Source organism: Procambarus clarkii, chromosome 93, assembly GCF_040958095.1.
Source record: "Procambarus clarkii isolate CNS0578487 chromosome 93, FALCON_Pclarkii_2.0, whole genome shotgun sequence".
NCBI lineage: Eukaryota > Metazoa > Arthropoda > Malacostraca > Decapoda > Cambaridae > Procambarus > Procambarus clarkii.
This window is the reverse complement of record NC_091242.1, coordinates 10,128,662-10,142,068: the sequence shown is the minus strand read 5'-3', so window position 1 is coordinate 10,142,068 and position 13,407 is coordinate 10,128,662. Positions and strand designations below refer to the sequence as shown.

Below are 13,407 nucleotides of genomic sequence, written 5' to 3'. Positions count from 1 at the left end.
ATCTTAGTCTAGTATTTACGTTCTAAACATATTTCCAGATGTAACACCCGCGGACCTTCTTGCTTCCTGGATCTTTAGTCTCCTCCTGTCACACAACTCCTGGAATGAAACAGGAGTAAACATTTTTATGAAGAGTTGCGCGAATAATAGCATTTTATGCATGGTTCCAGAGCCTCTCTGCCTGACACAAAGGGTAAAGAAAATGGCTAGAAAAGACGTTCCAAGCTTAGCCATCGTTTCCAACTTTTCCAGCGATGTAAGTTCTGTGGTAAACAGTGGTGGTGAGTCTTGGTGTTTAGAGCACCTGTGCTCAAGGCTTTTTTGTTGAGTGCGCGTGCATGCCTGTCTCCACCCCCCCACCCCTCTCTCCTTCTTGTTCCAGGTTTCAAATTCCATTTGTAATACTCGCAATATCTTGTTTACAGGTTTAAAGTCTTTTAACCCCTTTCCCCATCCCCTAGGGCGGAGTTTTGGACATAATTCGCACTCTAGTACCACAAGCTTCCAGGGGCCCTGCCTCATTTCCAGCCCCACACATCTCATTTCCAGCCCCACACACCTCATTTCCAACTCCCACACACCTCATTTCCAGGCCCACACACGCCTCATTCCCAGCCCCCCACACACCTCATTTCCAGCCCCCCACACATCTCATTTCCAGGCCCCCCACACCTCATTTCCAGCCCCCACACACCTCATTCCCAGCCCCCCACACACCTCATTCCGAGCCCCACACACCTCATTTCCAGCCCCACACACCTCATTCCCAGCCCCTCACACACCTCTTTTCCAGCCCCCCACACACCTCATTTCCAGCCCCACACACCTTATTTCCAGCCCCCACACACCTCTTTTCCAGCCCCCCACACACCTCATTTCCAGCCCCACACACCTCATTTCCAGCCCCACACACCTCATTTCCAGCCCCACACACCTCATTTCCAGCCCCACACACCTCATTTCCAGCCCCACACACCTCATTTCCAGCCCCCCACACACCTCATTTCCAGCCCACACACCTCTCATTTCCAGCCCCCCCACACACCTCATTTCCAGCCCCCACACACCTCATTTCCAGACCCACACACCTCATTTCCAGCCCCTCACACACCTCATTTCCAGACCCTACCTCATTTCCAGGCCCAAAGCTGTTTAGTCTGTCAAAAGTATAACCGTACTTCAATACATTTTCGTTCAGGTAAATAAAAACAACACTTTCTTTTCGTCATTGCAGGCTTGTGCGAGTTTCCAGCGGAGTGGAGCGGGAGATGGTTCAGGTCTGGCATGGGACAAGAGGGACCAATTCTCATCAACAGAGGCAGCATCTCTAAGACCGGAGACTGCGTGGAGAAGGGCAAGGCCAACAGATACCTCGTCAAGGAGGAGTGAGTACCATTGGACTTTGTGCCCCCAAGTGTCAAGAAGTCCTGTAAGGACGAACCCTGGAAACACAAACCGTAACTGTCTCTATTTTCCGCTTGTTACAACTTGTAATAAAGTTGTTACATCTTGGCTTAACGTGTTTATGACGTATTAGAACGTTGTTACAACTTGCTATATTGGTTGTTATAACTGGTTAGGTGGTGTTAAAACTTGTTCGAACGTTGTACCAACGTCGTAGTTTCGGTGTGTGTTTGGCGGGTTAAGGTCTTACGAAGTACTTTATTCTTTGAGAACGTTTGAGGTATATTTAGAGGAAGGATGTCCCTTAATCTTTATATAATCTTTTTTTAATCTTTATGTAAACCTTTATGCATTGTGCTATGCAAGCTTGGTCTTTCAAGACATTACCTTAGGATGCAGAGTTGGAACCAGTTTGTCATTTGATATTCCAAGAGGATATTAGTAAAGTCTTTCATTGTATCAAGCTTCCAGTTTCTTTAAGGGAAAAAGGATTGGTCAATAACTGGTTCTCGTTGACTGTGACCCCCTTTTAGGCCTTTTACCCTGTAACTATACTGATCTCGTGGCCTCTGACCATTGACCCTGATGACCCCTGACCTCTACCATTAGACGATAATCACCTTAGTGTCCCCAACAGCTGAAAGCACTTAACCCTAATGTTCCCCTATTTTTTAACTGTGTTTTACCTCCTTGCTATGTTGCACCACCACCAACCCCAACACCTGTTTTGGTGGTGGTGTTGGGTGTTGGTGGGGGGGTGTTGGGTGTTGGTGGGGGTGTTGGTAGATGTGTTGGAATCACAGCCTGGTTGATCAGGACCTTTGGAGGTGTTTTATCAAGTTCTCTCTTGAACACAGTGAAGGGTCGGCCAGTTATGCCCCTTATGTGTAGTGGAAGCGTGTTGAACAGTCTCGGGCCTCTGATGTTGATAGAGTTCTCTCTCAGAGTACCTGTTGCACCTCTGCTCTTCAACGGGGGTATTCTGCACATCCTGCCATACCTTCTGGTCCCATGTGATGTTATTTCTGTATGCAGGTTTGGGACCAAATTTTGATCAGTAGCTACAGGGTCAAAAATCTACAAGGGTCAGAGACCAATAACCTCCCATTATGTTCCCTCATCCCCCCACAACCCCCCACAATGGCCCCATCGCCATAACTACCCATTATCCGGCTGCAGGATATTAAAGAGTTTGATGCAATCGTTTACGGCAATTAATGTAATTTGATAAAAAGTGACTGGCTCCATGTAGAGGCGCGTTCCTTCTCCCTGTAAGAGTCTTTGGGAGGAGGAAGGAAGGAAGGAAGGAAGGAAGGAAGGAAGGAAGGAAGGAAGGAAGGAAGGAAGGAAGGAAGGAAGGAAGGAAAGAAGTGGGTAGAAGGAAGTAGGAAGGAGGAAGCGCGGTTGTGTGTGTTCTGTCACGTGGTCTTCACTTAAGTCGTCGTTGTCTTAGTAATTCCCACCAGCATAGAACCTTACCTTGAGGTTACCTTGAGGTGCTTCCGGGGCTTAGGTGGAGGAAGGGAGGAAATGGGGGAAGGGATGGAGAGAATTGGAGTAGGAGGAGGAGGAGGCAACAGAGTGGCACAGAAAGGGGAAATGGGAGGAATTGGATTGGAGTTAAAGGGGGAAAGACAGGGAGGAGAACGGAAATGGGGAGTTAACAGTGGATGAAGGAAAGGGGAAGAAAGAGAAGAGAGGAAGCAAGAGTTCTTCACATTAGTGGTGAAAGTTAAGTTCGATTTGGGAGGAAATCGAACTTTAGAGGAGAAAAAGGGGGGGGGGAGTTAGCTGGTGCTGAAACAAAGTGGCACATTAGAGGTAAACTTTCTTTCTTTCCCCCTGATGCCCCTGTTACCTAGCAGTAAAATAGGTACCTGGGTGTTAGTCAGCTGTCACGGGCTGCTTCGTGGGGGTGGAGGCCTGGTCGAGAACCGGGCCGCGGGGACACTAAAAGCCCCGAAATCATCTCAAGATAACCTCAAGATTATGGTGAGCCACTGTGACCTTGTTAGACGGAAATTGCAAAGTCTAAGCCCAAATGGTTTTGATTTTTGTGTGAATAGCTATTTCTCCAATGTCCCTGGGCTACCTTACCTACCTTGAGGTGCTTCCGGGGCTTAGTGTCCCCGCGGCCCGGTCGTCGACCAGGCCTCCTGGTTGCTGGACTGATCAACCAGGCTGTTAGACGCGGCTGCTCGCAGCCTGACGTATGAGTCACAGCCTGGTTGATCAGGTATCCTTTGGAGGTGCTTATCCAGTTCTCTCTTGAACACTGTGAGGGGTTTGCCAGTTATGCCCCTTATGTGTAGTGGAAGCGTGTTGAACAGTCTCGGGCCTCTGATGGGCTCAGTGTTAAGTCAGGGAGATATCCCCGTAAAGAGGCGGGTACACATCTAGTTGTGCTTGCTGGGAGGTTGAGCTTTAGCTCTTTGGTCCCGTCAATCAACTGGTGTAGAGATTCCTGAGCGTATATAAGGCTCTTATCATATCTACATTTGAAACTGTGTAAGGAGTCTGCCTCCGGGTCTATTTCTTCTGGTGTGTTTCATGATACCGGCTATTGGATGGTTAGGTAAGGGTCGTCTTGGTGGGTTGGTAGCATGTTCCAACAACGATTGCATCCTTACAGGGGTTCGAAGCCCAACAGCCACAGGGCAGTTTTCCTGGAGATTGTCATGGAGTTTGTATGATAAATTTATCTTGACTCGAATTGCTGTCCCGTTGTTGGTGTGGTTAGTTGACATGGTAACTTTTCTAGTTGAATATCTTTATCGTCTCTCTTTTTTTTTATTAAATTGCCCCCTTCCCCCCCCCCCGCCAAGTGTAACCGCATCCCTCCTGCCGTTCGATTCCAATCTGTGTCCTATCGCACCCCATCCTTATTCCAGCCCCTGTCCCATCCCACCCTATGCATCCCGTCCCATGCTCTTCTCTGTCCCCGCTACCGTCACATCCCACACTATCCCAGCTCCTGTCCCATCCCAGTGCCGTCTGTCTCGCCATAAAAGGACGGGGGGAAGTATGAGGGGCTGGGACAGTGGTGGATCTTGGTGACGGGCAAGAACAGTGGAGAGGACGGGCAGCAGAGTTCCTGATTGATCAAAAAGGTGTCTGTCTGTCTCTGTCTCTCTCTGTCTCTCTCTGTCTCTCTCTGTCTCTCTCTGTCTCTGTCTCTCTCTGTCTCTATCTCTGTCTCTGTCTCTCTCTCTGTCTCTCTCTCTGTCTCTCTCTCTGTCTCTCTCTCTGTTTCTCTCTCTCTCTCTCTCTCTCTCTCTCTCTCTCTCTCTCTCTCTCTCTCTCTCTCTCTCTCTCTCTCTCTCTCTCTCTCTCTCTCTCTCTCTCTCTCTCTCTCTCTCTCTCTCTCTCTCTCTCTCTCTCTCTCTCTCTCTCTCTCTCTCTCTCTCTCTCTCTCTCTCTCTCTCTCTCTCTCATCTATCCCCCCCTTTTTTTACTCTCCCTTCTCTCTCCTTTTTCAATGCCCATCCATCCTCTTTTCTTAGTTCCCATCTTCTTCACCCTCTCCCATCTTCTTCCGTCCGTTGTACGAATTTCTTACGAGTTTGTCTTTGCTTCTCTTCCTGTTCCTTTCCTCTAATTTGCTTTGCTCAGTCAGACCCGTCTCTCTTCTTCCCTTTATCTCCATCCTTCACTCTCTCTTCCTATCTCCCTCCTTCATCTCCCTCTTCCTATCTCTCTTGTTCATTGAGAAAAATCAGGAAATTTTGGTCCTTGATGTAGCGTCATTTTGTTGACTACTGGGGGAGGGGGGGAGGTGCTGGGACTGTTGGAGGGGGAGGGGCTGTTGGAGGGGGGAGGGGCTGGAGCTGTTGGAGGAGGAGGAGGGGCTGGGGCTGTTGATGGGGAGGGTCTGGAATGACCATTGGAGTGGATAGTCCATTGGGAGGGCCCTCTCAACCTCCCCTCTCGTTAAGAGGGGAGCACAAGGCTAGTTAAGTGCCGTTATATTGTTGGAGATTTCTTTAATATTATTATTGTCTACCACAGACGTGGCCAGACATTTACAATGCTAACCAGCATATATACATTTTCTTCTGTCCTCCATGGACAGGGTGAGAGATCTGTTAAACATATAGTTCAGGGATTTATTGATCAACTACAGAAGGTGATTGTAGTGCTTTTTAAAATGTTAATCTAACCTACAGACATAAATACAGAACTGGACAGGCTTATTTATTTTTTGGGTGTTATTGTGCTTTTCGGCTCAACTACACTATCCTCTCGTCGGTTTTTGTATTCATCTAAGTATACTACACATACACTCACTGTATACTACACATACACTCATGTATACTTATGTTCCATTCTCGTCTGCCTCCCTTTCCTTAGCGCCTTCCTTCCTTCCTAGACTTTCTTCCTTCCATCTCCCTCTTTTTCTATCCGCTACTGTCTCCTTTCCTCCTCCTCCCCCACCTCCCTATCCTCCAGTCTCTCTCTCTCTCTTTCCCTCTATCCTTACTTCATCTCATCTTGCTTTACACCGGCTGTTTAGTTCGGCGTTTCGGCTTGGTAACGAACCCTGGTCGGGGCGAGACGTCGATCGTCGCCTCCCTCTCCGACGTGTAGGGGGGTCGACTTATTTTTTCCCCTCTACGTCGTATAGTGACGTACTTCCTGCACAGAGGTTTGTGTTCGTTTGTCTAACGTACTCCTCTAGAGAGACAGAGATCCGGGATTCGTTCCAATTCAACTACGTTTATTGAGACAATAAAATGCAGCTCAAAGGGATTGAGTAACTTAGGCTATTCAGAACTACGGGCTCACCATAGCCCGTGCTACTTGGAACTTCTTGTTCTAGGTAGCGAATCTTTAACAACAACAATTTGGCTATTTCTACCCCTCAATCGTGGGCTATTTCTACCCCTCAATCGTGGGCTATTTCTACCCCTCAATCGTGGGCTATTTCTACCCCTCAAAAACCAACAACGTGGTTTTTTGGGTGTAAAAAACATCGCTAAAATTACAGATCCAGTGAAAAGTATTCTCCAAGCACCTACGTAGTTCCTCCTTGCGAAACCTGTACATCTTCGATCAATCATGGCGGCTTCGCTTACTCATTTATTAAGAAGTTCATGAGCTTCTAAGCAGTACGAGTTTGTTTATAACAATAATAACCTTGGCTCGTAACGTTCCCCAGTTCGTAAGTCGTTTAAAATGTAAACAAAGTCGCCATGATTGTTGAAAGATATACAGGTTTCGTAGGGGGGATGCGCTTGATGAAAGAGAGCCCAGGAGTGCCTGCAAGAGCTACAGATTCTCTATCTGGAAAGAAATGGATTGGATCCAAGTCTGAAAGCAGAAATAATTTCAAATTAAATTCTTATATATAAAAAAAGTACTTTCCAACATCGTCTACCTATATACTGGTTCCGGGGATCAATGTTTCCGCAGTCCTGTCTCTAATCAGGCCTCTTGGTTAGTGATTTGGTCAACCAGGCTGTTGGAGGCCTCTAAATGTGAGAAGGAATTACCAATAGCTTACAAATTGTGTTTCAAAAGATGCTTGATCGACACCTCCAGCTGGCTGGCAAGGCTGATCAACAGAACTGTGGTTGGTGGCTTTGTCTGACACTGAACTTTGTTCTTGCTCCTGTGTCCTTGTCTTCTTCTGTGTTCTTTGGAGTGGATTTGTTTGCTGACAGTGTCTTTGTTTCTGTACGAGATGTATGTGTAATGTGAACTGTTTTTTTTTTTTTTTTTGCCACCGAAAGTCTTGCAAGCAAAAAAAAATTATGTATAACTTTTTTGTTGATGTTAGCAGGGTGGAATTAAGTGTTTGGTGTGTTTGCGATGTACTTGTCGTATTGGGAGCCTTAAGAACACAGGAGTGTCTGAAGTATTTGCAAACCTCCAGGTATACCTTATACCAGGTGCGGGCCGCTTCAAGCAACAGCCTGTTGGACCAAGTTATCCCAAGTCGAGCTTGGCCTGAGGCCGGGCTCGGGGGGAGTAGAAGAACTCCCGAAACCCACTTCAGGCATGCTCCGGGTAATGTAGGACGTAGGGAACATCCCGTCTGTAGGCTCGAACCCTAATCACGGTCCTTGTGGATTTGTTTATTGTGTGTGTGGGATGGGTGGAAGGGAGTGGAAAGGAAGTTTAATATATACAGACAGACTCTTGCCCACCTGACTAAGGGGGGGAAGAGTGTCAGAGGTTGAATAATTAATAGCTTCTCCTAATGGGCTTGGTATTTCAAAGGACTCACACACCACCAAAATGTCACAGAGCCACAGAAACAGAGACAGCTTTCAGAATTCTGTAGAAATACATCTTCCGAAGTCACATTGTTTCCTGATTTTACCGAAAAGTATCTTTCGCACACATATACACACACACACACACACACACACACACACACACACACACACACACACACACACACACACACACACACACACACACACACACACATATATACACACACACAGTTGATTGACGGTTGAGAGGCGGGACCAAAGAGCCAGAGCTCAACCCCCGCAAGCACAATTAGGTGAGTACAATTAGGTGAGTACACACTCACATATACACATAACCAGAGTGGTTGACAAATGGAATGCATTAGGCAGTGATGTGGTGGAGGCTGACTCCATACACAGTTTCAAGTGTAGATATGATAGAGCCCCAAAGGTTCCTGAACCTGTTGATTGACGGTTGAGAGGCGGGACCAAAGAGCCAGAGCTCAACCCCCGCAAGCACAAATAGATGAGTACCAATAGGTGAGTACATACACACACACACACACACACTTAGGGAATCGCGGCTGAGTGGATAGTGCTCTGGCGTCGTAGTCCTACGGGCCCGGGTTCGATCCCCGGGTTAGGTAGAACCAAACGTACAAAGTTTCTTTCACCCTGATGCCCCTGTACCCTAGCAGTAAATAGGTACCTGGGAATTAGACAGCTGCTAAGGGCATGTTTCCTGCTTGTGCGTGTGTAAGAGAAATATATGTAATATACATAATAAGAGGAAACTAAATTGGTTAGAAAGGTGGGATCCAAGAGCTAATAGCTCGATTCTGCAGATAGTAAATACCCACAGTAAGCCGTAACTACGACGAAATGAGGAACTTCCCATGAGGAAGCAGAACTCGGAGAAAAGGCTGTACAGGATATGATAGACTGCGTCACCCCAGAAGTGACAGGAAGCTGCAGACAGGTTTATCCCAGCCCAAAAGGAGAAGAAAATGAGAAGCAACAGAAGAACCCAAGGTTCAATCAGTTATGCAAGGAAGCACAGCAACGAAGTACAAGAACATGGAGAAACTACAAGAATAACAGAACACCAGAGAACAGAGAGAGAGATACCAGAGGGCCAGGATAATGAGGAGAGAAGCCGAGAGACACAGTGCATGGTTAGTGCAAACCATTCATCAAGAAATGGTAGTATCTATAGTTACTATGATTATATTGTGCCTACCCCCCCTCCCCTCCCCTTGGGCCTTATTATGAAGTCATTAATACATGACGTACTTTATTGGATCATTAGTACATATTTTATACGTTACTTTATTTTTTCAAGGATATTTGAGTGTATTTATATATATATATATATATATATATATATATATATATATATATATATATATATATATATATATATATATATATATATAAAATATATATATAGAAATGAACAAAATATTTTGTTTACACGTTAATCACTTATTTTTTTTATTGTAAATTTTCTGTTATTTTCTAGGATTTTTTTTTTTCCCTATCCTCTTACCCGGACTTTAATCCCATTCCATTAACCCCGTTTCCGAATCATTACTCAGTTATCCGGATGGTGGCCTGTCTGTGACGCGTATAACTCACTCAACCGGAATGTTGATCGCGCGTTCGGATTATACGCCCTGTTGTATAGTGTTGTATACGCTCTGTACCGGACTCTGATGGGTGTTTTGGGTGTTTTTATGCGGCCGTTCGGATACCGGGGCTTTTGGGGGGTGGGGTGATTAGGATTGGTGGGGTGGGGGGTTAGGGTTGGTGGTATACCGGGGGATTAGGATTGATGATGCACCGGGGGGTTTAGAATTGATGGTACACTGAGGGGGGATTAGGATTGATGATGCACCGGAGGGATTAGGATTGGTGGTGCACCCGGGGATTAGGATTGATGATGGACCGGAGGGTTTAGGATTGATGATGCACCGGGGGGATTAGGATTGATGGTACACTGAGGGGGGATTAGGATTCATGGTGCACCACAGGGATTAGGATTGGTGCACCGGGGGATTAGAATTGATGGTGCATCGGGGGGGTTAGGATTGGCGGTACACCAGGGAGGATTAGGATTGGCGGTACACCGGGGGGATTAGGTTGTGGGGTACCGATGATTGGAATAATCCTTTTCGAAGGATTTGGTCCGTCACATCGGTATGATTTAATGGCGTAGCGTCGAATAGATCCCAGGGTAAAGCGACTCGATAGACAGCACAATAGATGCCAGAGTAAAGTAGCCAATAGACAGCTCAATAGATGCCTGGTGAAAGTGCTGTGGGTTGATTCTTGAATCACTTGTAGACGTTTCAAAAACAACTGTTATAAGTAAATATATTTGAGGAGAAGACAGTTAGGCAATTTGCTGTTCAAAATAGTGGCTTAGCTAAATGAACTGTTGGGGTTCAGCTCTTGAGCCCATTGTGCGTGCCTCTGTAACTCCATCGCCCACGGGATGGGGTGAATAATAAGTGAATAAACTGGAGAGCTGTCTTGAATACCGCACATCTCTCCCATCAGCACCGCCTCCCATCCTGTCATACCTCTCCCACAATGACCTCGTCCCCTCCCACAGCTCCGCCGGACACCCTCCCAGTACATGGGAGCGGCACCCAGTGTGGTGGGAGAATAATTATATTATGTAAAGCAGGCTGGGGGGCATCTTAGGTGAGGGGGGGGGGGAAGAGGAGCCTCGATCCTCGACTCGATTTGTCTTGCTTTGGGCGTCTTTAGAGTAAGGTGTCCCAATAGAACCTAGCATATATTACCTGACTACCCTTTGCGTGTGAGTACTTACCTAGTTTGACTCAGCTAGTTGTGCTTGCGGGGGTTGAGCTTCGGGTCTTTGGTGCCGCCTCTCGACTGTCAATCAACTGGTGTACAGGTTCTTGAGCCTACTGGGCTCTATCATATCTACACTTGAAACTATGTATGGAGTCAGCCTCCACCACATCACTGCCTAATGCATTCCATCCGTTAACTACTCTGACACTGAAAAAGTTCTTTCTAACGTCCCTGTGGCTCATCAATTAAGCGTTATTTCTATCCATTTCTTTTTCTTTATGTCTCAAAATTATAAAGTTGACCCCCCCCCCCCCCCCTCTTGTTACTGTTCCTCACTGAACATAATTGCTACTCTAGCTACTTAGTGGTAAATTTACATTATAATGTTTTACGTCGTTATCAGGTGTGATCCTTTCCTTCTTTCATCCAGTGAAGTTAGGTCTGGTTCACTCTGTCTTTCTTCATTGTTCAGGTCCGTTTAATTAACAACTAAGTTTTGTTGCATACCTGGTTGATGGGGTTCTGGGAGTTGTTCTACTCCCCAAGCCCGGCCCGAGGCCAGGCTTGACTTGTGAGAGTTTGGTCCACTAGGCTGTTGCTTGGAGCGGCCCGCAGGCCCACATATACCTGGTTGATGGGGTTCTGGGAGTTGTTCTACTCCCCAAGCCCGGCCCGAGGCCAGGCTTGACTTGTGAGAGTTTGGTCCACCAGGCTGTTGCTTGGAGCGGCCCGCAGGCCCACATATACCTGGTTGATGGGGTTCTGGGAGTTCTTCTACTCCCCAAGCCCGGCCCGAGGCCAGACTTGACTTGTGAGAGTTTGGTCCACTAGGCTGTTGCTTGGAGCGGCCCGCAGGCCCACATATACCTGGTTGATGGGGTTCTGGGAGTTGTTCTACTCCCCAAGCCCGGCCCGAGGCCAGGCTTGACTTGTGAGAGTTTGGTCCACTAGGCTGTTGCTTGGAGCGGCCCGCAGGCCCACATATACCTGGTTGATGGGGTTCTGGGAGTTGTTCTACTCCCCAAGCCCGGCCCGAGGCCAGGCTTGTCTTGTGAGAGTTTGGTCCACCTGGCTGTTGCTTGGAGCGGCCCGCAGGCCCACATATACCTGGTTGATGGGGTTCTGGGAGTTCTTCTACTCCCCAAGCCCGGCCCGAGGCCAGACTTGACTTGTGAGAGTTTGGTCCACTAGGCTGTTGCTTGGAGCGGCCCGCAGGCCCACATATACCTGGTTGATGGGGTTCTGGGAGTTGTTCTACTCCCCAAGCCCGGCCCGAGGCCAGGCTTGACTTGTGAGAGTTTAGTCCACCAGGCTGTTGCTTGGAGCGGCCCGCAGGCCCACATATACCTGGTTGATGGGGTTCTGGGAGTTCTTCTACTCCCCAAGCCCGGCCCGAGGCCAGACTTGACTTGTGAGAGTTTGGTCCACCAGGCTGTTGCTTGGAGCGGCCCGCAGGCCCACATATACCTGGTTGATGGGGTTCTGGGAGTTGTTCTACTCCCCAAGCCCGGCCCGAGGCCAGACTTGACTTGTGAGAGTTTGGTCCACCAGGCTGTTGCTTGGAGCGGCCCGCAGGCCCACATACCCACCACAGCCCGGTTGGTCCGGCACTCCTTGGAGGAATATATCTAGTTTCCTCTTGAAGATGTCCACGGTTGTTCCGGCAATATAGCATAGCTTTGAATTTTTTCTAGTTTTTGTTTCTTGGGGTATAAGAGAGCTCCATGTCGGATCAGCATACTCACGAATGCGGCTTATGCAGAATGTATACAACACTGAACGTTGTTTTTGTCTCAAATTTGTGGGGGATAATCCGCACATTTGTCAGTATTGCAAAACACAGTATTGCAACACTGTATTGGAAATGTTGCTGTCTATATTGTACTGATGTATATTGTATATATATACAATATACTATATATATATAATATATATATATATTATATATATATAGTATACTATATATATAGTATATATATATATAGTATATATATAGTATATACTGGAAGGCTTCTGTGCTGGCTAGGGTTCGAGTCTCCTGGTGGGAAAGTGTTCTAAAGTTGTATACTTGACTCTCGTGTTTAGGAGAGTTGTGCCTTAAGCATAGACACTGTGTCTTCCCATATTAACAGGGACTTGATGAAATTAACGTCTAAATGACCCCTCACTTGCTCTAGTGCTCTTGGGAGGTGGTGATCTTTGTGGTATTTAAATACTCCGAAATTACCATCTCTTTTAAGGGTCTGAGCAGGTGGTGGAGAGGGTTAAGGCGTACCTGTTATGCCAGTTGCTGGAAGGCTTCTGTGCTGGCTAGGGTTCGAGTCTCCTGGTGGGAAAGTGTTCTAAAGTTGTATACTTGACTCTCGTGTTTAGGAGAGTTGTGCCTTAAGCATAGACACTGTGTCTTCCCATATTAACAGGGACTTGATGAAATTAACGTCTAAATGACCCCTCACTTGCTCTAGTGCTCTTGGGAGGTGGTGATCTTTGTGGTATTTAAATACTCCGAAATTACCATCTCTTTTAAGGGTCTGAGCAGGTGGTGGAGAGGGTTAAGGCGTACCTGTTATGCCAGTTGCTGGAAGGCTTCTGTGCTGGCTAGGGTTCGAGTCTCCTGGTGGGAAAGTGTTCTAAAGTTGTGTATATATATATATATATATATATATATATATATATATATATATATATATATATATATATATATATATATATATATATATATATATATATTATATTGTACTGGCCTCTGGTGTTAAATCATTGTGTTGTGTCTACTCCCAAGTACTGATATTTTTCTGAAGTGGGAATTGACTTCGCTATTCTATTGTATAAGAGGTTCCTCTTGCTATCTGTTCCTTTCATCATAACCTTGCATTTGTTCGAGTTAAAGTCCAGTAGCCATTTCTGAAACCGTTTCTGGATAATGTCTAGTTCATTTTGTAATATGTTAGAGTTGTCCTCCAGGTGTTTGTTCACA

General features: G+C 46.7%; 1 protein-coding gene across 1 annotated transcript in view; it reads left to right on the top strand.

Moving 5' to 3' along the window:
- The first annotated feature begins 1,229 nt into the window (after window positions 1–1,229).
- LOC123746796 (uncharacterized) overlaps window positions 1,230–13,407 on the top strand; it is a 53,340-nt gene continuing 41,162 nt past the window's right edge. The window contains exon 1 of the mRNA XM_069319409.1: window positions 1,230–1,385. Within this exon, the coding sequence (XP_069175510.1) occupies window positions 1,285–1,385 (101 nt within the window). The 5' untranslated portion in view covers window positions 1,230–1,284. The remainder of the gene's footprint in view (window positions 1,386–13,407) is intronic.